Source organism: Ranitomeya imitator, chromosome 8 (genome assembly GCF_032444005.1).
Source record: "Ranitomeya imitator isolate aRanImi1 chromosome 8, aRanImi1.pri, whole genome shotgun sequence".
Lineage (NCBI taxonomy): Eukaryota > Metazoa > Chordata > Amphibia > Anura > Dendrobatidae > Ranitomeya > Ranitomeya imitator.
The window spans coordinates 84,507,195-84,529,455 of NC_091289.1; the positions used below are offsets into that span (position 1 = coordinate 84,507,195).

The window sequence follows — 22,261 nt, forward strand, 5'->3', positions numbered from 1 at the left end:
TAACTGGGTCGCTGTGACCAGTGGGGTACCGCAGGGGTCAGTATTGGGACCTGTTCTCTTCAACATATTCATTAATGATCTGGTAGAAGGTTTACACAGTAAAATATCGATATTTGCAGATGATACAAAACTATGTAAAGCAGTTAATACAAGAGAAGATAGTATTCTGCTACAGATGGATCTGGATAAGTTGGAAACTTGGGCTGAAAGGTGGCAGATGAGGTTTAACAATGATAAATGTAAGGTTATACACATGGGAAGAGGGAATCAATATCACCATTACACACTGAACGGGAAACCACTGGGTAAATCTGACAGGGAGAAGGACTTGGGGATCCTAGTTAATGATAAACTTACCTGGAGCAGCCAGTGCCAGGCAGCAGCTGCCAAGGCAAAAAGGATCATGGGGTGCATTAAAAGAGGTCTGGATACACATGATGAGAGCATTATACTGCCTCTGTACAAATCCCTAGTTAGACCGCACATGGAGTACTGTGTCCAGTTTTGGGCACCGGTGCTCAGGAAGGATATAATGGAACTAGAGAGAGTACAAAGGAGGGCAACAAAATTAATAAAGGGGATGGGAGAACTACAATACCCAGATAGATTAGCGAAATTAGGATTATTTAGTCTAGAAAAAAGACGACTGAGGGGCGATCTAATAACCATGTATAAGTATATAAGGGGACAATACAAATATCTCGCTGAGGATCTGTTTATACCAAGGAAGGTGACGGGCACAAGGGGGCATTCTTTGCGTCTGGAGGAGAGAAGGTTTTTCCACCAACATAGAAGAGGATTCTTTACTGTTAGGGCAGTGAGAATCTGGAATTGCTTGCCTGAGGAGGTGGTGATGGCGAACTCAGTCGAGGGGTTCAAGAGAGGCCTGGATGTCTTCCTGCAGCAGAACAATATTGTATCATACAATTATTAGGTTCTGTAAAAGGACGTAGATCTGGGTATTTATTATAATGGAATATAGGCTGAACTGGATGGACAAATGTCTTTTTTCGGCCTTACTAACTATGTTACTATGTTACCCTTTATTTTCTTGCACTGTAGCCGTTTACTTACTACAGGGTATTCAATCATTGTTTCTGTCCCCCCCCCCCCCCACATAAAGTACGACCACTATCTATATGCCTTTATATACAGCATTCTAGAATGCTGTGTATATATAGTAGGCCCACTGCCTGTATACCCTTATATACAGCATTTTATAAAGCACAACCACTATCTGTATGCCCTTAAGACAGTGGCATATTAGACTTGCCTAGCCCCATCCAATGGGCTTCGCTAGTGTTAATCTGGTGCCTTCTCTTCTATCACCGACCTTCTTTCTTTGAGTCGATGACGCGTCCTATGTCATCCACACGGTGTCTTCCATCGTGCTCCTGTGCAAGCGCACTTCTTTCTGCCCGTTGCAGTACTTTGCTTTGTGCTCGGCAGAGAAGTGTTCCTGCACAGAAGCGTGATGAGGGAGGTTGTGTGGATGATGTAGAACACATCATCCACGGGAAGGACTGTGCCGGATGAAGACCAGCGCCAAACATAACACCGGACCGCCCCGTAGGTGAGTATAAGGCTGGAGTCACACTCAGCGTAAGACAATACGGTCCGTATATTATGGCCGTAATACGCTGAAAAGTCCCCAAAATAGTGGTCCGTAGCTCCTCCGTAGGCAGGGTGTTTCAGCGTTTTTTGTGCATGGCATCCTCCGTATGTAATCCGTATGGCATCCGTACTGCGTGTTTTTCTCGCAGGCTTGCAAAACCAACATACGGCTATACAAGGGATCCATGTGTAAAAAAACAAAAACATATACTGTTATATATATATATATATATATATATATATATATATATATATATATATATATATATACCTATTCTATGTGTACACATTTATTCTACCTATTCTATTGTAAGCTGTCGGTGTGATTTTACTGTACACCGCACTGAATTGCCGGCTTTTCTCTCTAGCACCGCTGCGTATTTCTCGCAAGTCACACTGCTGGTCCGTTTGTAATCCGTATTTTTCTGGCTTCCATAGACTTTCATTGGCGTTTTTTTTGCGCAATACGGTGACAAACGCAGCATGCTGCGATTTTCTACGGCCGTAGAAAGCCGTATAATACTGATCAGTAAAATACGGCAGATAGGAGCAGGGGCATAGAGAATAATTGGGGCGTTTGTTAGGCGTGTTTTACGGACGTATTTTCTGCATTCATACGTCCATAAAACTCGCTAGTGTGACTCCAGCCTAAGAAGTTATTTACATGATGCACATTGGCTTTGGGACATACCGTATATACTCGAGTAGAAGCCGCCCCCCCCCCTAATTTTGCCGCAAAAAACTGGGAAAACTTATTGACTTGAGTATAAGCCTAGGGTGGAAAATGCAGCAGCTACTGGTAAATGTCAAAAATAAAAATAGATACCAATAAAAGTAAAATTAATTGAGACATAAGTGTTTTCGAATATCCATATTGAATCAGGAGCCCCATATAATGCTCCATAAATGTTAATAATGGCCCCATGAGATGCTTCATAGAAACTTTTGCCCCATACAATGCTGCATAAAGGTTGATGGCCCCATAAGATGCTCCATAGATTTTGCCCCATAAAATGTTCCATAGATTATGCCCCATGAGATGCTCCACACATTATGCCCCATTTGCTGTTGCTGCGAATAAAATAAAAAAAATCACATACTCGCCTCTCTTCGCCCAGGCCCCCGGCGCTGCTCTGTCTTCCATACTCTGCACTGAGTGTTCAGGCAGAGGGCGGCGCGCACACTAACTACGTCATCGTGCCCTCTGACCTAAACAAGATAAGTGAAAACAGTCAGAGGGGAGCGCAGAGGAATTGACCCAGGGAAGGGGAGATGAAAGGGAGTTTTCGAGCACCACCGCAGCTCCAGCTGAATACCTCCAAAGGAGGATAAGAATGTGTGTCAAACAGAAATCAGTCCCAGGAGCGCTGAAGGAAACTCAGACAACATATGTCGTTTGCCACAACGCGTTTCAACAGTAAACACCGTCTTCTTCAGGTGGGAGTTTCACCTAAACAGTCACAGCCAGAGGACAGAGCGGCCCGCAGCGGTGGAAAGGGGAGAGGTGAATATCGCGCAATGCTCACCTCCCCCGTCATACTCACCTGCTCCCGACGCGGTCCCTGGCAGCTTCTCACTGTCAGATGGTCTCTGGGAGTCGGCAGCGTCTTCCTATGTTCAGCTGTCACGAACAGCTCATTAAAGTAATGAATATGCATCCATATTCATTACTTTAATGAGCGGTTCCACGTGACCGCTGAACAAAGGAAGAGCTGCCCGGAGACCATTGGACATGCAGGGACCACGCCGGGAGCAGGTGAGTATGTGACAGCCGCCGCTCCCCCTCCCCCGCTGACAATGACTTGAGTATAAGCCGAGAGGGTCACTTTCAGCCCAAAAAAGTGGGCTGAAAATCTCGGCTTATACTCGAGTATATACGGTATGTACGGTACAGCACTCTAGAAGGGTGTGTATAAGGGCATCTAGGTTCTGGTGGTACTATATATGGGGAAAACCTGGTGACAGGTTCCCTTTAAGAAACCTATGGAACTAGGTAAAAAATAGCATTTTTTGGATGGTGAAAAACTTCAAATCTAAATATTGATGAAGGCTGAACTGCAGGTGGTCTGTGTCTCTTCATAAGTTTAAGGCCGGGGTCACACTAGCGTAGAATACGGACGAGTGCTATGTGAGAAAACATTGCATGGCACTCGGACCAGTGTTAATCTATGGGGCAGATCACATCTGTGATTATTTTTTCATGTCGAATCGGCATACGAGAACAATCGCAGCATATATACCTGACAGGGGCCCATACATTCTGATATCACTAATATATACCTGACAGGAGCCCATACATTCTGATACCATCAATAATATATATATATATATATATATATATACATATATATATACAGTGGGGCAAAAAAGTATTTAGTCAGTCAGCAATAGTGCAAGTTCCACCACTTAAAAAGATGAGAGGCGTCTGTAATTTACATCATAGGTAGACCTCAACTATGGGAGACAAACTGAGAAAAAAAAATCCAGAAAATCACATTGTCTGTTTTTTTAACATTTTATTTGCATATTATGGTGGAAAATAAGTATTTGGTCAGAAACAAAATTTCATCTCAATACTTTGTAATATATCCTTTGTTGGCAATGACAGAGGTCAAACGTTTTCTGTAAGTCTTCACAAGGTTGCCACACACTGTTGTTGGTATGTTGGCCCATTCCTCCATGCAGATCTCCTCTAGAGCAGTGATGTTTTTGGCTTTTCGCTTGGCAACACGGACTTTCAACTCCCTCCAAAGGTTTTCTATAGGGTTGAGATCTGGAGACTGGCTAGGCCACTCCAGGACCTTGAAATGCTTCTTACGAAGCCACTCCTTCGTTGCCCTGGCGGTGTGCTTTGGATCATTGTCATGTTGAAAGACCCAGCCACATTTCATCTTCAATGCCCTTGCTGATGGAAGGAGGTTTGCACTCAAAATCTCACGATACATGGCCCCATTCATTCTTTCATGTACCTGGATCAGTCGTCCTGGCCCCTTTGCAGAGAAACAGCCCCAAAGCATGATGTTTCCACCACCATGCTTTACAGTAGGTATGGTGTTTGATGGATGCAACTCAGTATTCTTTTTCCTCCAAACACGACAAGTTGTGTTTCTACCAAACAGTTCCAGTTTAGTTTCATCAGACCATAGGACATTCTCCCAAAACTCCTCTGGATCATCCAAATGCTCTCTAGCAAACTTCAGACGGGCCCGGACATGTACTGGCTTAAGCAGTGGGACATGTCTGGCACTGCAGGATCTGAGTCCATGGTGGCGTAGTGTGTTACTTATGGTAGGCCTTGTTACATTGGTCCCAGCTCTCTGCAGTTCATTCACTAGGTCCCCCCGCGTGGTTCTGGGATTTTTGCTCACCGTTCTTGTGATCATTCTGACCCCACGGGGTGGGATTTTGCGTGGAGCCCCAGATCGAGGGAGATTATCAGTGGTCTTGTATGTCTTCCATTTTCTAATTATTGCTCCCACTGTTGATTTCTTCACTCCAAGCTGGTTGGCTATTGCAGATTCAGTCTTCCCAGCCTGGTGCAGGGCTACAATTTTGTTTCTGGTGTCCTTTGACAGCTCTTTGGTCTTCACCATAGTGGAGTTTGGAGTCAGACTGTTTGAGGGTGTGCACAGGTGTCTTTTTATACTGATAACAAGTTTAAACAGGTGCCATTACTACAGGTAATGAGTGGAGGAAAGAGGAGACTCTTAAAGAAGAAGTTACAGGTCTGTGAGAGCCAGAAATCTTGATTGTTTGTTTCTGACCAAATACTTATTTTCCACCATAATATGCAAATAAAATGTTAAAAAAACAGACAATGTGATTTTCTGGATTTTTTTTTCTCAGTTTGTCTCCCATAGTTGAGGTCTACCTATGATGTAAATTACAGACGCCTCTCATCTTTTTAATTGGTGGAACTTGCACTATTGCTGACTGACTAAATACTTTTTTGCCCCACTGTATATATCTGACAGGAGCCCATACCTTCTTATATCATCACTAATATATACCTGACAGGAGCCCGTACATTCTGCTATCATCACTAATATATACCTGACAGGGGCCCATACATTCTGATATCACTAATATATACCTGACAGGAGCCCGTACATTCTGCTATCATCACTAATATATACCGGACAGGGGCCCGTACAGTCTGTATCTAGAATAATATATACCTGACAGGAGCCCGTACAGTCTGTATCTACAATACTATACACCTGACAGGAGCCCGTACAGTCTATATCTACAATAATATATACCTGACAGGAGTCCGTACAGTCTATATCTACAATAATATATACCTGACAGGAGCCCGTACAGTCTATATCTACAATAATATATACCTGACAGGGGCCCGTACAGTCTGTATCTACAATACTATATACCTGACAGGGGCCCGTACAGTCTGTATCTACAATAATATATACCTGACAGGAGCCCGTACAGTCTATATCTACAATTATATATACCTGACAGGAGCCCGTACATTCTGCTATCATCACTAATATATACCGGACAGGGGCCCGTACAGTCTGTATCTAGAATAATATATACCTGACAGGAGCCCGTACAGTCTGTATCTACAATACTATACACCTGACAGGAGCCCGTACAGTCTATATCTACAATAATATATACCTGACAGGAGCCCGTACAGTCTATATCTACAATAATATATACCTGACAGGGGCCCGTACAGTCTGTATCTACAATACTATATACCTGACAGGGCCCCGTACAGTCTGTATCTACAATAATATATACCTGACAGGAGTCCGTACAGTCTATATCTACAATAATATATATCTGACAGGAGTCCGTACAGTCTGTATCTACAATAATATATATCTGACAGGAGCCCGTACAGTCTGTATCTACAATTATATATACCTGACAGGAGCCCGTACAGTCTATATCTACCATACTATATACCTGACAGGAGCCCGTACAGTCTATATCTACAATACTATATACCTGACAGGAGCCCGTACAGTCTATATCTACAATAATATATATCTGACAGGAGTCCGTACAGTCTGTATCTACAATACTATACACCTGACAGGAGCCCGTACAGTCTATATCTACAATATATACCTGACAGGAGCCCGTACAGTCTATATCTACAATAATATATACCTAACAGGAGTCCGTACAGTCTGTATCTACAATACTATATACCTGACAGGAGCCCATACAGTCTATATCTACAATAATATATACCTGACAGGAGTCCGTACAGTCTGTATCTACAATACACCTGACAGGAGCCCGTACAGTCTATATCTACAATTATATATACCTGACAGGAGTCCGTACAGTCTATATCTACAATACTATACACCTGACAGGAGCCCGTACAGTCTAGTGTCTTCACTAGTGAGCTGACTAGACTGTATGGGCTGCAGTCAGGACCTGGCAGGAGCCCATCTATTCTGCTGGCTGTAATAATTTATCACAGAAAAAAAAGGGGAAGTCCAGCTCACCATAGTAGTAATCCCAGAAGGCTCGGAGCACGGAGACGCTGTGTCAAGCGTGAGAAGACCAGAAATGAAGAAAAAATTCCAGCTCAACGAGGCGTGAAAAGTAAAAACTAAATACTTTATTCACTTCAATCAGAAGCAGAGGATGAAACATCAGCACAATACAATAAAAACACTATCTACGCGTTTCAGGTGACAGGGCACCCTTAATCATGTTGTGATGTGACATCATGATTAAGGGTGCCCCATCACCTGAAACGCGTAGATAGTGTTTTTATTGTATTGTGCTGATGTTTCATCCTCTGCTTCTGATTGAAGTGAATAAAGTATTTAGTTTTTACTTTTCACGCCTCGTTGAGCTGGAATTTTTTCTTCATTTCTGTAATACTTTATACCTTGAAGGAGCACATACAGTCTAGTGTCATGTATTTACTGCAGTCAGGGCCAGGCAGCAGCCCATAAAGTCTGCTATCTTCAATAATATATACCTGACTGCAGCAGCCCATACTCTAGCATCTTCAGTAGTGAGCCGGCTACATTGTATGGGCTGCAGTCAGGACCTGGAAGGAGCCCATACAGTCTAGGCTCAACCGTTCGTCATTAGTCTAAATGAGGCCCCGCCCCTTCCGGTGACATCATGATTTCAAGGAATCACTCCTCCCCTCAAGAAATAAACTCCAATCTAGACGCTCCCCCCAGGCAGGGCAGCAGGTGGCTGCTGTTGTGTGCTTAGCTGCTATTGGGTCTCGTTGGAAGTAGTGGTTTCCGGGTTAGGAGGCAGGGAGCGATAAGCTATACGTCCGGGAGCGGTGACTGTGCCGGCAGTGTCTTCGGAGCCTTCGCCAGCGCCTTGACGCTATGACAAGCGGTCCGTGTGGCACCAGAGGTCGGAGTAGTGGTTAGGTGCCCGGGAGAGCAGCAGACGGTCCCGCTGGCAGGGTCACGTACAGCCATCCCTGCTTACAGCTGCAGGATCATGGGCTCAGAGAGCAGCTCCATGAGGGGATTCACTCTGCAGGAGCCGCCGTGGACCCATCCATCCGGGCTCACTATCCATCCCGCGCTGCTGCCGGAGGGACGTGCGGCCTCCGTGTTCGTGTACCAGCCGGACAACCAGGACATAGTGGACAAGGCGGCGAAGGTGAGGAGGGGACCCTGTAGAGGACCCTGGAGGGAGGCGCGGGGGACCCTGTAGAGGACCCTGGAGGGAGGCGCGGGGGACCCTGTAGAGGACCCTGGAGGGAGGCGCGGGGGACCCTGTAGAGGACCCTGGAGGGACCCTGGAGGGAGGTGAGAGTCCTAGTAGTGGACAACCCCTTTCCTGCACATACCTATCAATCAGCTGGGGTGGACTAATTACGTCTCACCCTTTAGTTCTCGGCTGGATCATAAAACCGTGGACCCAATTCAACAATTTGTAAGTCAGGCTTGTATTATGTTGCCATGTTTTTACACCAAATTCTTCAAAATATCATACACTGTGAAGTGACTGCTCTCAAAAGTAATGTATATTTGTCATCTTTGACCTGTTTTGCAACTTTTTCTGTTAAAAAAAATCATGTCTTGCAAAATGGGTCATTTTACCCGGCATATATAGGATCACTGTGGAATCAGTGGGGAACATTGGTGCACACATTTTTTAAAATCCATAATTGATCAGCTTGGAAACCCCATGCACAATGGTGAACACAAATAAAATTGACTTTATGGGTACGTTTCCACCCTGAGGTGCTGTTAGGGACGAGCCTGAAGTTGGTTTCTTATTCGTTGAGTTTCTTATTCAAAGCTGTTTTTATAAAGGTTTAACAACAAATAAGCATCACAATAATAGCATAGAATGCAGCGAGGTGCCCAGATGTGAATACACTTAAAAACAGCTGCAAAAATTATAAAACTGGCCCCCAAATTTTATCATCAAAGTGGGCACCGAAGGGCGTTGATGAAAGAGTTAAATAACGTTGGGCCACTGATATCACACTGCAGTATAGAACAGGGCGCCCCACATCAAAACCAGGCCCAAATGCGTCATCAGAACTGGCATCAATCTGGGCTGACTGTTGATTTAGGCCATTTGAATAAGTAACTGGTGTTTTTAAGGGGTTAATTGACTTTGGCCACTGATCTCACGCTAAAGGTACCTTCACACTAAACGACGATGCAGCGATCCAGACAACGATCCCGATCGCTGCAGCGTCGCTGTTTGGTCGCTGGAGAGCTGTCACACAGACCGCTCTCCAGCGACCAACGATGCCGGTAACCAGGGTAAACATCGGGTTACTAAGCGCAGGGCCGCGCTTAGTAACCCGATGTTTACCCTGGATACCATCGTAAAAGTAAAAAAAAAAAGGCTTCATACTTACCTTCGGCTGTCTGTCCCCGGCGCTCTGCTTCTCTGTACTGGCTGTGAGCACAGCGGCCGGAAAGCAGAGCGGAGACGTCACCGCTCTGCTTTCCGGCCGCTGTGCTCACAGTGAGTGCAGGAAAGCACAGCGCCGGGGACAGACAGCAGAAGGTAAGTATGTAGTGTTTTTTTTTTTTTTTACTTTTAGGATGGTATCCAGGGTAAGCCCTGCGCTTAGTAACCCGATGTTTACCCTGGTTACCAGCGAAGACATCGCTGAATCGGTGTCACACACGCCGATTCAGCGATGTCAGCGGGAGAGCCAGCGACCAAAGAAAGTGCTGGCCCTCTAGCCCCGACCAACGACATCACAGCAGGATTCTGATCGCTGCTGCGTGTCACACTGAACGATATCGCTAGCGAGGACGCTGCAACGTCACGGATCGCTAGCGATATCGTTTAGTGTGAAGGTACCTTTAGAATACAGATACTGATGCCCCGCATCAATCCCAGGTCCCTCCAGCCTGGCCCAAATGGGTTCTGGGCATCAGAATTGGCATTAAAGTGGGCAAACAGCCCATTTTCACAGATTTCAATAAGTATCTGATGTTTTTAACCCCTTCACCCCCCGAGGGTGGTTTGCACGTTAACCCCTTTCTGACATATGACGTACTATCCCGTCGAGGTGGGGTGGGCCCGTATGACCACCGACGGGATAGTACGTCATAGCGATCGGCCGCGCTCACAGCGAGAGCGCGGCTGGGTGTCAGCTGACTATCGCAGCTGACATCCAGCACAATGTGCCAGGAGCGGTCACGGACCGCTCCCGGCACATTAACCCCTGGCACATTTTGAGAGCTATAATTTTTCCATATGTGGGTCCACAGTCATGTGACATCTTGTTTTTTGCGGGACGAGTTGACGTTTTTATTGGTAACATTTTTGGGCACGTGACATTTTTTGATCGCTTTTTATTCCGATTTTTGTGAGGCAGAATGACCAAAAACCAGCTATTCATGAATTTCTTTTGGGGATGGCGTTCATACCGTTCTGCGTTTGGTAAAATTGATAAAGCAGTTTTATTCTTCGGGTCAGTACGATTACAGCGATACCTCATTTATATCATTTTTTTTATGTTTTGGCGCTTTTATACGATAAAAACTATTTTATAGAAAAAATTATTATTTTGGCATCTCTTTATTCTGAGGACTATAACTTTTTTTAATATTTTCGCTGCTGATGCTGAAATGTCACATGGTACCGCTCATTACAGTAATGAATATGCGGCTCCATCTCCCATAGAGGTGGAGCCGCATATTCATTACTGTAATGAGTGGTAACTGACCGCTCAATACAGGAAGAAGATGCAGCGGTGGAAGAAGCAGGGACCGCGCCAGGAGCAGGTAAGTATACGGGGAGGGGAGCGCTGCGCTGTGCGATATTTACCGCTCCTCACTCCGGTGCGGCTCAGTCTCCAGCGTCCTCTAGCTGTGAAGCTCAGGTCAGAGGGCGCGGTGAAGTAGTCAGTGCGCGCCCTCTGCTGAGCGTCAGTGCTGAAGACGGAGCCGCACGAGGAGCAGGTAAATATTGAAAGCGGCGGGGTCCTGAGCGAAGAGAGGTGAGTATGTGATTATTATTTTTTTTTTTTTTTCCCCCGCAGCAAAAGCATATGGGGCAAGTAACTGTATGGATGATCTTATGGGGCCATAACGCTTGTGCAGCATTATATGGGGCAAGTGACTGTATGGAGCATCTTATGGGGCCATAACGCTTGTGCAACATTATATGGGGCAAATATAATAATAATATCTATGGAGCATCTTATGGGGCCCTTATTACCCTTTATGCAGGATTATATGGGTCATATTTTAATATGGAGCATCTAATGGGGCCCATCAAACTTTATGGAGCATTATATGGGGCTCCTGATTCAATATGGATATTCAAAAACACTTAACCTACTGATGTCTCAATTAATTTTACTTTCATTGGTATCTATTTTTACTTTTGACATTTACCGGTAGCTGCTGCATTTCCCACCCTAGGCTTATACTCGAGTCATTAAGTTTTTCCTAGTTTTTTTTGTGGCAAAATTAGGGGGGTCGGCTTATACTCGGGTCGGCTTATACTCAAGCATATACTCTCTGTCTCTCTGTCTCTCTGTCTCTCTGTCTCTCTGTCTCTCTGTCTCTCTGTCTCTCTGTCTCTCTGTCTCTCTGTCTCTCTGTCTCTCTGTCTCTCTGTCTCTCTGTCTCCTTTTTTTATTAGATAGTGGCCTGATTCTAACGCATTGGGTATTCCAGAGCATGTATTTGTGTATGTATATAGCAGGCAAATACGTAGCCTGTGCTATATACTATGGCTGGTATATACATACATATTGTTGAATACCCGATACATTAATACAGGCCACACAATGTATAACAGTGGGCACGCACTATATAACACAGCCCATGTACTATATATAGCAGCCACGCAGTATATAACACAGGCGACGTAGTATGACACAGGTCATGTAATATATAGCACAGCCCACATAGTATATAACACTGCCTAAGTAGTATATAGCAGCCACGCGGTATCTAACACAGCCCATGTAGTATACAGCAGTGTGGGCACCATATCCCTGTTAAAAAAAAAAAAAAAAAAATTAAAATAAAAAAGTTATATACTCACCCCCTGGGATCCAGCGAAGCTCCGGCGATACTCGCGCGACTGCCGCCGTCTTCCGTTCCCAGGATCCATTGTGAAATTACCCAGATGACTTAGCAGTCTCGCGAGACCGCTAAGTCTTCTGGGTAATTTCGCAATGCATCTCTGGGAACGGAAGATGGCGGCAGGCGCGAGCGCATTGTCGGACGACGGAGGGTGAGAATAGCAGGTTTTTTGTTTTATTATTTTTAATATTAGATCTTTTTACTATTGATGCCGCATAGGCAGCATCAATAGTAAAAAGTTGGGGACACAGGGTTAAAGCAGCGGTAACGTTACCCGCGGCATAGAGCCATCCATTACCGCTGGCATTAACCGTGTGTGAGCGGTGACTGGAGGGGAGTATGCGGGCACCGGGCGCTGACTGCAGGGGAGTAGGGAGCGGGCGCTGACTGCAGGGGAGTAGGGAGCGGGCGCTGACTGCAGGGGAGTAGGGAGCGGGCGCTGACTGCAGGGGAGTAGGGAGCGGGCGCTGACTGCAGGGGAGTAGGGAGCGGGCGCTGACTGCAGGGGAGTAGGGAGCGGGCGCTGACTGCAGGGGAGTAGGGAGCGGGCGCTGACTGCAGGGGAGTAGGGAGCGGGCGCTGACTGCAGGGGAGTAGGGAGCGGGCGCTGACTGCAGGGGAGTAGGGAGCGGGCGCTGACTGCAGGGGAGTAGGGAGCGGGCGCTGACTGCAGGCGAGTAGGGAGCGGGCGCTGACTGCAGGCGAGTAGGGAGCGGGCGCTGACTGCAGGGGAGTAGGGAGCGGGCGCTGACTGCAGGGGAGTAGGGAGCGGGCGCTGACTGCAGGGGAGTAGGGAGCGGGCGCTGACTGCAGGGGAGTAGGGAGCGGGCGCTGACTGCAGGGGAGTAGGGAGCGGGCGCTGACTGCAGGCGAGTAGGGAGCGGGCGCTGACTGCAGGGGAGTAGGGAGCGGGCGCTGACTGCAGGGGAGTAGGGAGCGGGCGCTGACTGCAGGGGAGTAGGGAGCGGGCGCTGGGCACTGACTGCAGGGTAGTAGGGAGGGACTAATCGGACTGTGCCCTTTGCTGATTGGTCGCAGCAGCCATGACAGGCAGCTGGCGAGACCAATCAGCAACACGGGATTTCCGTTACGGAAGTTGCAGACAGACAGACGGAAGTACCCCTTAGACAAATATATATATATATACATATATACATATATACATATATATATATATATATATATATATATATATATATATATATATATATATATATATATATATATATATATATATATATACATACACATTCTAGAAAATGCATGTCCACGTAGTATATTGACCAGCCACGTAGTATACCGCACAGAGCCATGTAGTATACAGACTTAAAATAAAAAATAAACATATACTCACCCTCCGTTGCAGTCCTTGCCCTGTGTGCGGTGCACGTGGCAGCTTCCAGTCCCAGGGTTGGTATGGGCGCAGGACCTGTGATGACGTCGCGGTCACATGACCGTGATGTCATGGCAGGTCCTTGTTGCATACCATCCTTGCCACCGGAACCTTCCGCTTGCATGGACCGGTTACCGGAACGTCGCGAGGAGCTGGAAAGGCGCCGTAATGTGAGTATATTTTGATTTTTTATCTTTTAAATGATTTTTAACATTAGATCTTTTTACTATTGAGGCTGCATAGGCAGCATCAATAGTAAAAAAGTTGGTCACACAGGGTTAATAGCAGCGTTAAGGGTGTGCGTTTCACCGCAGCATAACGCGGTCCATTAGCGCTGCCATTAACCCTGTGTGAGCGCTGACTCGAGGGGAGTATGGAGCGGGCACTGACTGCAGGGAGGAAGGAGCGGCCATGTTGCCGCCGGACTGCGCCGTTGCTGATTGGTCGTGACAATGGTCGTGGTTTGTCACGACCAATCAGCGACTTGGATTTCTCTGACAGACAGAGGCCGCGACCAATGAATATCCGTGACAGAAGGACAGACAGAAAGGCGGAAGTGACCCGTAGACAATTATATAGTAGATAGATATATATATTTACAGAGCTAGATAGCAGAAAAGCCGGTAATTGAATTGTCGGCCTTTGCCAAGTCCTTACCGAACCCGACAGGATACATACAGTAAACCATTGCATATCCGTTATATTTTTACATATCCCCCACTAATAATGTTGGTAGTTTCTGTGTGCAAAAATGTTGGCGCTCTAGGTGTTAAAATAAGGGGGTTGATTCACGGAAAAAGCTGGTGTGGGCTCCTGCACAATTTACTCCGCCAGAGTGGGAAAGCCAGCGACTTGAGGGCAGATATTAATCGCCTAGAGAGGGACCATGGTTATTGCCAAACCCACCCACCCCCGGCTAAAAACATCTGCCCCCAGAAAATGTGCATCTGTAAGATGCGTGTTTTCTGGCACTTAGCCACTCTCTTCCCACTCCCCTCTAGCTGTGGGATATGGGGTAATAAGGGGTTAACGTCACCTTGCTATTGTAAGGTGACATTAAGCCTGGTTAATAATGGAGATGTCAATGAGACACCAATCCATTATTAATCCAATAGTAGGAAAGGGTTAAACATGCACACATATTAAGAATAAAAGTACTTTAATGAAATAAACACATGGGGTTTTATTATCTTTATTGTACTCTCAATCCAACTGATGACCCTTGTTTTGTTCTCCTGTAAAAACAGGAAAATAAAAAAGCAACAATATCCCCTACCTGTCTGCCGTACCGTCATGTCCCACGATGTAAATCCATCTGAAGGGGTTAAATACAGTTACAACCAGGAACGGCTCTAATGTGACCGCTCCTGGCTGTAAAAGACTGGGGAATGAATGAAATGAAGGTAACGTAGCTTTGGCGACTAGCGGTGCCGTCACCGAAGCTGTGCCCCCTGGTATTTGAACTGTAGGATAGGAATACTATATCTATCTATCTATCTATCTATCTATCTATCTATCTATCTATCTCACCCCTGCAATTCTGTCAGATAATACTAATTTTCTTCCTGAAAATGATTGCAAACACAAATTCTTTGGTATTGTTATCTTCATTTAATTTGTCTTAAATGAAAAAACACTGATCATGTCACACAACTCCAAAAATGGGCCAGACAAAAGTATTGGCACCCTCAGCCTAATACTTGGTTGCACAACCTTTAGCCAAATAACTGCGACCAACCGCTTCCGGTAACCATCAATGAGTTTCTTACAATGCTCTGCTGGAATTTTAGACCATTCTTCTTTGGCAAACCATTTTCGCCTCACTACGATCATGTGGTGGGGCGCGTCTGGTATGCGGCACGTCTGCGTTCTTACACTGTGGCCTCCGTGAGGATCGGCGACTCGGCGGTGATACCGGGGTAGTGATGCATGATGATGATGTAGCACAAAAAGCCCAAATTGAAAGATATTTTATCAAGTTTCTCCACCATGCTCACACCCCAGTGGGGGAGCTTCCCAGGGAGATAACAACTTACTAATACCAAAAGGACACTCCAAACAATTGGCAGCATAGAGAGACACAAACTGAGTTAATGTCCATAAAAAATAACAAATTTTATTGGTAAATAACAACTGTAGTCATATAAATATACATATCATATCTCATAATACACAGAATTACATACAGAAAAAAGAGGCGTGGAGGTAGCAGAGATGAAAGAAACACAGCCTGGCTCCCCCTGAATGCCATATATTTCTATTTAAAGTGCATAGTGCTAATCATAAATGGGCCTAGGACTAGTAGTTTACATATTGTCAAGAAGTAATGTACCAGTAACTTATAAGTAAAATGAGCCCTGCGCACAGGCTCAACTTCTGGCATTAGAGTCAATCATAAAGACAAAAATCAAAAAATAAGGGGAAATAGAGAACCCACGCTAGTCCTTACCCAGGTGCTGGCAGACAGGAAGTACCACAGCGTGGTCCTTTAAAAGACGTAATCCAGCGACGGATTGCATTTTTGGAAACTGAGCATGCCTGGAAGAATTTCTGTTTGTTCAATTTAAGCCATCTTTACATTTTTACATTCCGAGGGGAGATCTCTCTCTGCTCGTGAGAGCTTACAATCTACTATGAGGTTGGGGAGATACAAAGTACAGGTGTGTATTTACAATGATGGTCCATCCATCTTCAGGGGTGGGGGATAGATGGAGATAGTGAATGAGCTACACACACAAACATAAACTTTGATTAGTGAACATGGTAGGCCGCTCTGAACAAATGTGTTTTGAGCGGGCGCCTAAAACTATGCAAATTGTGGATGGTCCTAATATCTTGGGGTAGAGCATTCAAGAGGAATGGCGCAGCACGGGAGAAGTCTTGGAGTCAGGAGTGGGAGATACGGATTAATGCAGAGGATAGTCGAAAGTCATTTTGCAGAGCGCAGCGGTCGGTTAGGCCAATAGACCGAAATGAGGGAGGAGATGTAAAGGGGTGCCGCACTGTGGAGAGCTTTGTGGGTGAGAACAAGTACTTTGAATTGTATCCTCTAATGCAGAGGTCCCCAACTCCAGTCCTCAAGGCCCACCAACATGTCATGTTTTCAGGATTTCCTTAGTCTTGCCCAGGTAATAGTTGCATCACCTGTGGAATGCAAAGGAAATCCTGAAAACATGACCTGTTGGTGGGCCTTGAGGACTGGAGTTGGGGACCTCTGCTCTAATGAATGGGCAGCCAGTGTAACAACTGGCGAAGAGCGGACACGTTCGAGTAACAATTAGCTAGATGGACAACCCTGGCTGCTGCATTAAGGATAGACTGGAGAGGGGAAAGTCGAGTAAGGGGGAGGCTAATTAATGGAGTACTGCAGTAGTCCAGGCGGGAGTGGATCAAGTGTTTGTTTCCATGGTAAGAAAAGGGCGGGTTCTAGAGATGTTCTTTAGGTGTAAGCATAGCTTGCAGGAGAGCCAAACACCCAACCCCTGTAATAGAGATAAAACATAACATTAGTTTTATCACACAGACAAATATTAACCCCCGTAGCTTTTTTCGCTTTTGCGTTTTTGTTTTTCGCTCCCCTCCTTCCCAGAGCCATAACGCTTTTTTTTTTTTTTTTCCTCTTTTTTTTTTTCCGTCAATATGACCATGTGAGGGCTTATTTTTTGCGGAACGAGTTGTACTTTTGAATTGGTTTTATCATGTCGTGTACTAGAAAACAAAGAAAAAATTACAAGTGCGGTGAAATTGCAAAAAAGTGCAATCCCACACTTGTTTTTTGTTTGACCTTTTGGCTAGGTTCACTAAATGCTAAAACCTATTCTCTAGGTCATTACCAGTTCGTAGACACCAAACATGTCTAGCTTCTTTTTTATCTAAGTGATGAGAAATTCCAAACTTTGCTAAAAAAAAAAAAAAAAAAAAAAAAAAAAAGCACAATTTTCCGATACCCATAGCGTCTCCAATTTTCGTGATCCGGGGTTGGGTGTGGGCTTATTTTTTGTGTGCCGAGCTGATGTTTTCAATGATGACATTTTGGTGCAGATACAATCTTTTGATCGCCCGTTATTGCATTTTAATGCAATGTCACGGCTACCCAAAAAAAGTAATTCTGGCGGTTTTTATTTATTTTTTATTTTTTTATCGCTACACCGTGTAGTGATCAGCTTAATCCCTTTTTTTTTTCCCTTAATTGATCGGACGATTCTGAACGCGGCAATGGGGGAAAAAGGGGGGTGATTTGAACTTATATTTTTCTTATTTTTTTTTTTTCAAGATTTTAAACTTTATTTTTTTTTTTCTTTTGCCATGCTTCAATAGCCTCCATGGGAGGTTAGAAACTGGTAGAGCTCGATTGCCTCTACTACAGAGGCAATGCTCAATCGCCTCTGCTACATAGAGGCGCTGCTCAGCTCGTCTCTATGTAGAATTACAGCATTGCTATGAGCGCCGACCACAGGGTGGCGCTCACAGCAATCTGGCATCATCAACCATAGATGTCTGCAGGAGACTTCTGGTTGTTATGCCAATGCACCGATGCCCCCCAAACATGTGACGGGGGTCACCGATGCACTCATTTCCAGCCAGATGGCTGGAAGCGCTTTGTTAAATGCCGCTGTCAGTTTGACAGCGGCATTTAACTAGTTAATAGGTGCGGGCGGATCACGATTCCACCCACGCCTATTAGGGGCACGCCAGCTGTTCAAAACAGCTGTTATGTTCCGGCTTTGATGCGGGCTCAGGCGATGAGCCCACATCAAAGCTTGGGTTCTGCCATCGGACGTACTATTCCGTCTGATGGCAGAAAGGGGTTAATACATAAAACTACAAACATCAGAACAACCCCCCCGTTGCCACAACAGCTTCATTATCCCAGCCTCCCTGCTATATTGCGGCTGTCTAAAAGCCAAAAAATATGCAGCCACAGGTACTTGAGCAAACTATTTGAGCATGCCCAAAATACTTGTATAACACCCAAGCATACTCAAATAACAACGTTATCTAAACATGTTCTCTCATCACTAGTCTCTAGCAGTAGTGGCCAGAGCTGAACTTTGATCACTTTTGTTAACTATTTGGATGTTGCTGTCAATATGTGACCCAACTTGATCATGGGGAGCCAGTGGGTTGCCGACTCAAGGCCCCGGCTGTAAGCTTAGTCCTCCTTTGAAGCTCAAATGCATGCTGGGCTTCACAGGAGAACCACAACTTACCTAAATACTGCAATGTCGCATTGTGGCAGTATATCGTATAAGTGATCAAAGAATTGCAGGTTCATGTCTCGAACTCTTATAAAACTGAATTTTATTTATAAATAAAAAATAACCTACCCAGTGTAAACATAACAACAGGCTAGATACCACAAATAAATGACCAAAAATTTGCCCACAAAGTCCCTGTAATTGGCCTATCTGATAACCTACCTATCTGTGGGGGTTGGCACCCTAAAATCGCTCTTTAGGGTGCCAACCCCCACAGATAGGTAGGTTATCAGCTAGGCCAATTGCAGGGACTTTGTAGGCAAATTTTTGGTCATTTGTGGTATCTAGCCTGTTATGTTTACACTGGGTAGGTTATTTTTTAATGATTTTATAAATAAAATTCAGTTTTATAGGAGTTTATGTTCACAAAGTTTAATTTGATTCCTTAATATATCGATTTCTTGTTTGACGGGTTCAAGTCTCCTAAAGGGACTAAAGAAGAAAAAGTTTAAAAAAAAAAAAAAAAAAAAAGTTCTTAAATCACCCATTTTCCCCTTTTAAAATTTTTTACCACAAAACATAAAACAAAAAAAAATAGCGCAATTGCGTTTGTCTCTTGGAACAAGGGGAACCCCAGCAATAAAATGGAAAAAACACTGAGTTCTTAAAGGGAATCTTGCAGTAAGAGAACCCGTGAGCTGAAAGAATGCTGGGTTTTGGCTGTTGCAGCTGAGAGGAGGACATTTCTCACCGTTTTGATATGGTTTTTAACAGTAAGAACATGGAAGAGGCCAGGAGCCATTTGGTGAGCTGCATTACTTGCTACATGTTCAGACTTGCCAGTGGAAAAGTCAAACTTCACATGCCAGAAGTGCAAGCTTGTGTCCCTGTTGGAGGAAAAGTTGCAAAATCTAGAAGAAAGGTTAGGTACATTGAAAATCATTAAGGAAGGTGAAGAGTTCTTGGACAGAGCAGAATTATCTCTTCATGTTACAGAAAAAAAAAATTCGAAGTGCACCTGAAGAAACAGGAATAGAAGCATGTGACCCACAGAAGTCGGAGGATCAAGAGGCAGTCAGCACCCATACTGCTCAGGAACCAGTACCAGGCTCTCACACAAGAGAACGACTAAGAAATACATGAAGATAAGACTTTGCCCACAAAGAACAGCCTTGGATGCCCTCAGTCCTACTGTATGGAGAAAGAAAAATGTTGTGAAGAAGAAACGGAGAGTTGTGGTCATGGGTATTTATTCGGACTCCCATGACCGCACACGAGAGAGGGGATCCGCCCTTAAGGAACAGGAAACCTACAGATACAAAAGGGCGGCACCTCTCCCCATGCATCAGTTGGTTTCCTGTTCCTGAAGGGACTGGATGCCTATAGAATCTACAGGAGTCCAGGCCGGCCGGACCGATTCTGGTGGCGAGGGGGTCTCCCACTTCGGCCGGTGCGGGTACCTGAAGTAGTCACGGTGGCCCTGGCAGGGCGGCACGGCGGTGACTAGACAGCGTGGAGCGGTCGCCAGGGGGTGTCCGGTCTCCGGGGCCAGCATATGGTAAGTCGCTCTTCCCGTGTGCTGTGGGTCTCTCTGTGCAGGGGGGGCGCGGCAGCGTCTAGGGGGCGCCGATCGGAACGTAGCTGGCCGGCCTCGGCGTTCCACGATGGCTGCAGCGCTGACAGGAAGCGCTGTAAGCTGTGGTGACGTCGGGGGGCGGAGCCGGCGACGACTTCCGAGTCGGTGAGCTCCTGCGCAGGGGCTACAAGATGGCGGCGCCCACCGGAGATCATACCGCAATCCCTCCTGAGCGACGATTGATCCCCCACAGCTGCGGGAGGGCGGGAAAATTAAACGAGCAAGCTGGGCAAGGTGCGCTGACCAAAGGAGGGGCTTTATAAGGCGGCTCCAGCGGCATGTTCCCGGGTTCTGGCTCCAATTTACTAAAAATGGATTCGGATCAGGATCAGCAGGTGGTGCTGCTGGAACAAGCATCCCAGAAACCCAAGGAGAAGGAACATGAAAAGAGGAGCGATGGTTCGGGCCGCAGAAGCTCCTCCAGACAGGGGTCTGGAGGATCAGCCAAAAAGGATCCCCCTCGTGCTTCGGTATTTCTGGGTGTGAACAGCCACTGGTAAGTGATCTTCGAGAAAGTTCACTTAGTGACTAGTCTCCCCTCATATGTCTTATGCAGGGAAGGAAAAACGTCAGTAAGGCGAAGCATAGAGAATGTGCCATCTGCGGGGTTCCCTTGCCTGACTCACACCCTAAAAAACTATGTGACCCCTGTATCCAGCAGACGGTGAGGTTCTGGAAGGAGGGGAGGGGGTATAGCATGTAGATTTACACTCTAGTCTACCTTACTTATCCCCGTAGGTAGCCGAAGAATCCTCCTCTATTACGGCCAGTCTCAAAGAGATGATTCGAATGGAGGTTAAGGAGTCCTTTAAAAACCTTTCACAGTCAGGAGGTTCTAGGCAGAGAACTGAGTGGGCATCTGATTCATCTGTGGAAAAGGACAAGTCTGAAGAATCGGACGATTCAGCAGCTTCATCCTCCTCTTCGGAAGAAGACGCTGCTCGGTTTTGCCTACCCATAGAAAGAATAGACAAATTGGTAAAGGCGGTCAGAGGCACAATGGGTATATCGGAACCCAAGCCTCAACTATCCAAAGAACAAATGATGTTCAGTGGATTGGAGCAGAAAGCGCAGAGTGTTTCCTTTAAATGAGAAAATACAGGATCTTATTAATAGGGAGTGGAGAAAACCGGAGAGAAAAGGCTCCTTACCACCTGCGCAAAAACGTCGGTACCCTTTTGATGACCCAGCAGTAGGTAACTGGGAGAAAGCACCAAAGCTGGATGCAGCAATTGCCAAGGTTGCGAAACGATCTTCTCTCCCATTTGAGGATATGGGAACGCTTAAAGACCCCCTGGATAGGAAAGTAGATACCTTCCTAAAGGGGACCTGGGAAATGGCAGCTGGCTCCTTAAAGGGAACCTGTCACCTGAATTTGGCGGGACCAGTTTTGGGTCATATGGGCGGAGTTTTCTGGTGTTTGATTCACCCTTTCCTTACCCGCTGGCTGCATGCTGGCCAAAATATTGGATTCAAGTTCATTCTCTGTCCTCCGTAGTACACGCCTGCGCAAGGTAAGATTGCTTTGCGCAGGCGTGTACTACGGAGGACAGAGAATGAACTTCAATCCAATATTGCGGCCAGCATGCAGCCAGCGGGTAAGGAAAGGGTGAATCAAACACCAGAAAACTCCGCCCATATGACCCAAAACTGGTCCCGCCAAATTCAGGTGACAGGTTCCCTTTAAGACCTGCGGTAGCTTCAACCTGCACGGCAAGGTCAATGATGGTCTGGCTCGACCAGTTAGAGACCCAATTAAAACAAGGGGCCTCTAGAGAGTCCATACTCGCAGCATTACCTGTAATCCAGGAGGGGGCAGCTTTTTTATCGGACGCCTCAATTGACTCCGTAAAATTGGCAGCTAGAGCAGCAGGAC

At 45.9% G+C, this 22,261-nt stretch overlaps 1 protein-coding gene across 2 annotated transcripts in view; it reads left to right on the forward strand.

Moving 5' to 3' along the window:
* The first annotated feature begins 7,857 nt into the window (after positions 1-7,857).
* The window catches only part of SCYL3 (SCY1 like pseudokinase 3), a 418,614-nt gene continuing 404,210 nt past the window's right edge, over positions 7,858-22,261 (forward strand). The window contains exon 1 of one of the 2 annotated variants that reach the window (XM_069737140.1): positions 7,858-8,241. In XM_069737140.1, the coding sequence (XP_069593241.1) occupies positions 8,077-8,241 (165 nt within the window). In that variant the 5' untranslated portion in view covers positions 7,858-8,076. The remainder of the gene's footprint in view (positions 8,242-22,261) is intronic. The other variant, XM_069737141.1, reaches the window with a different exon arrangement.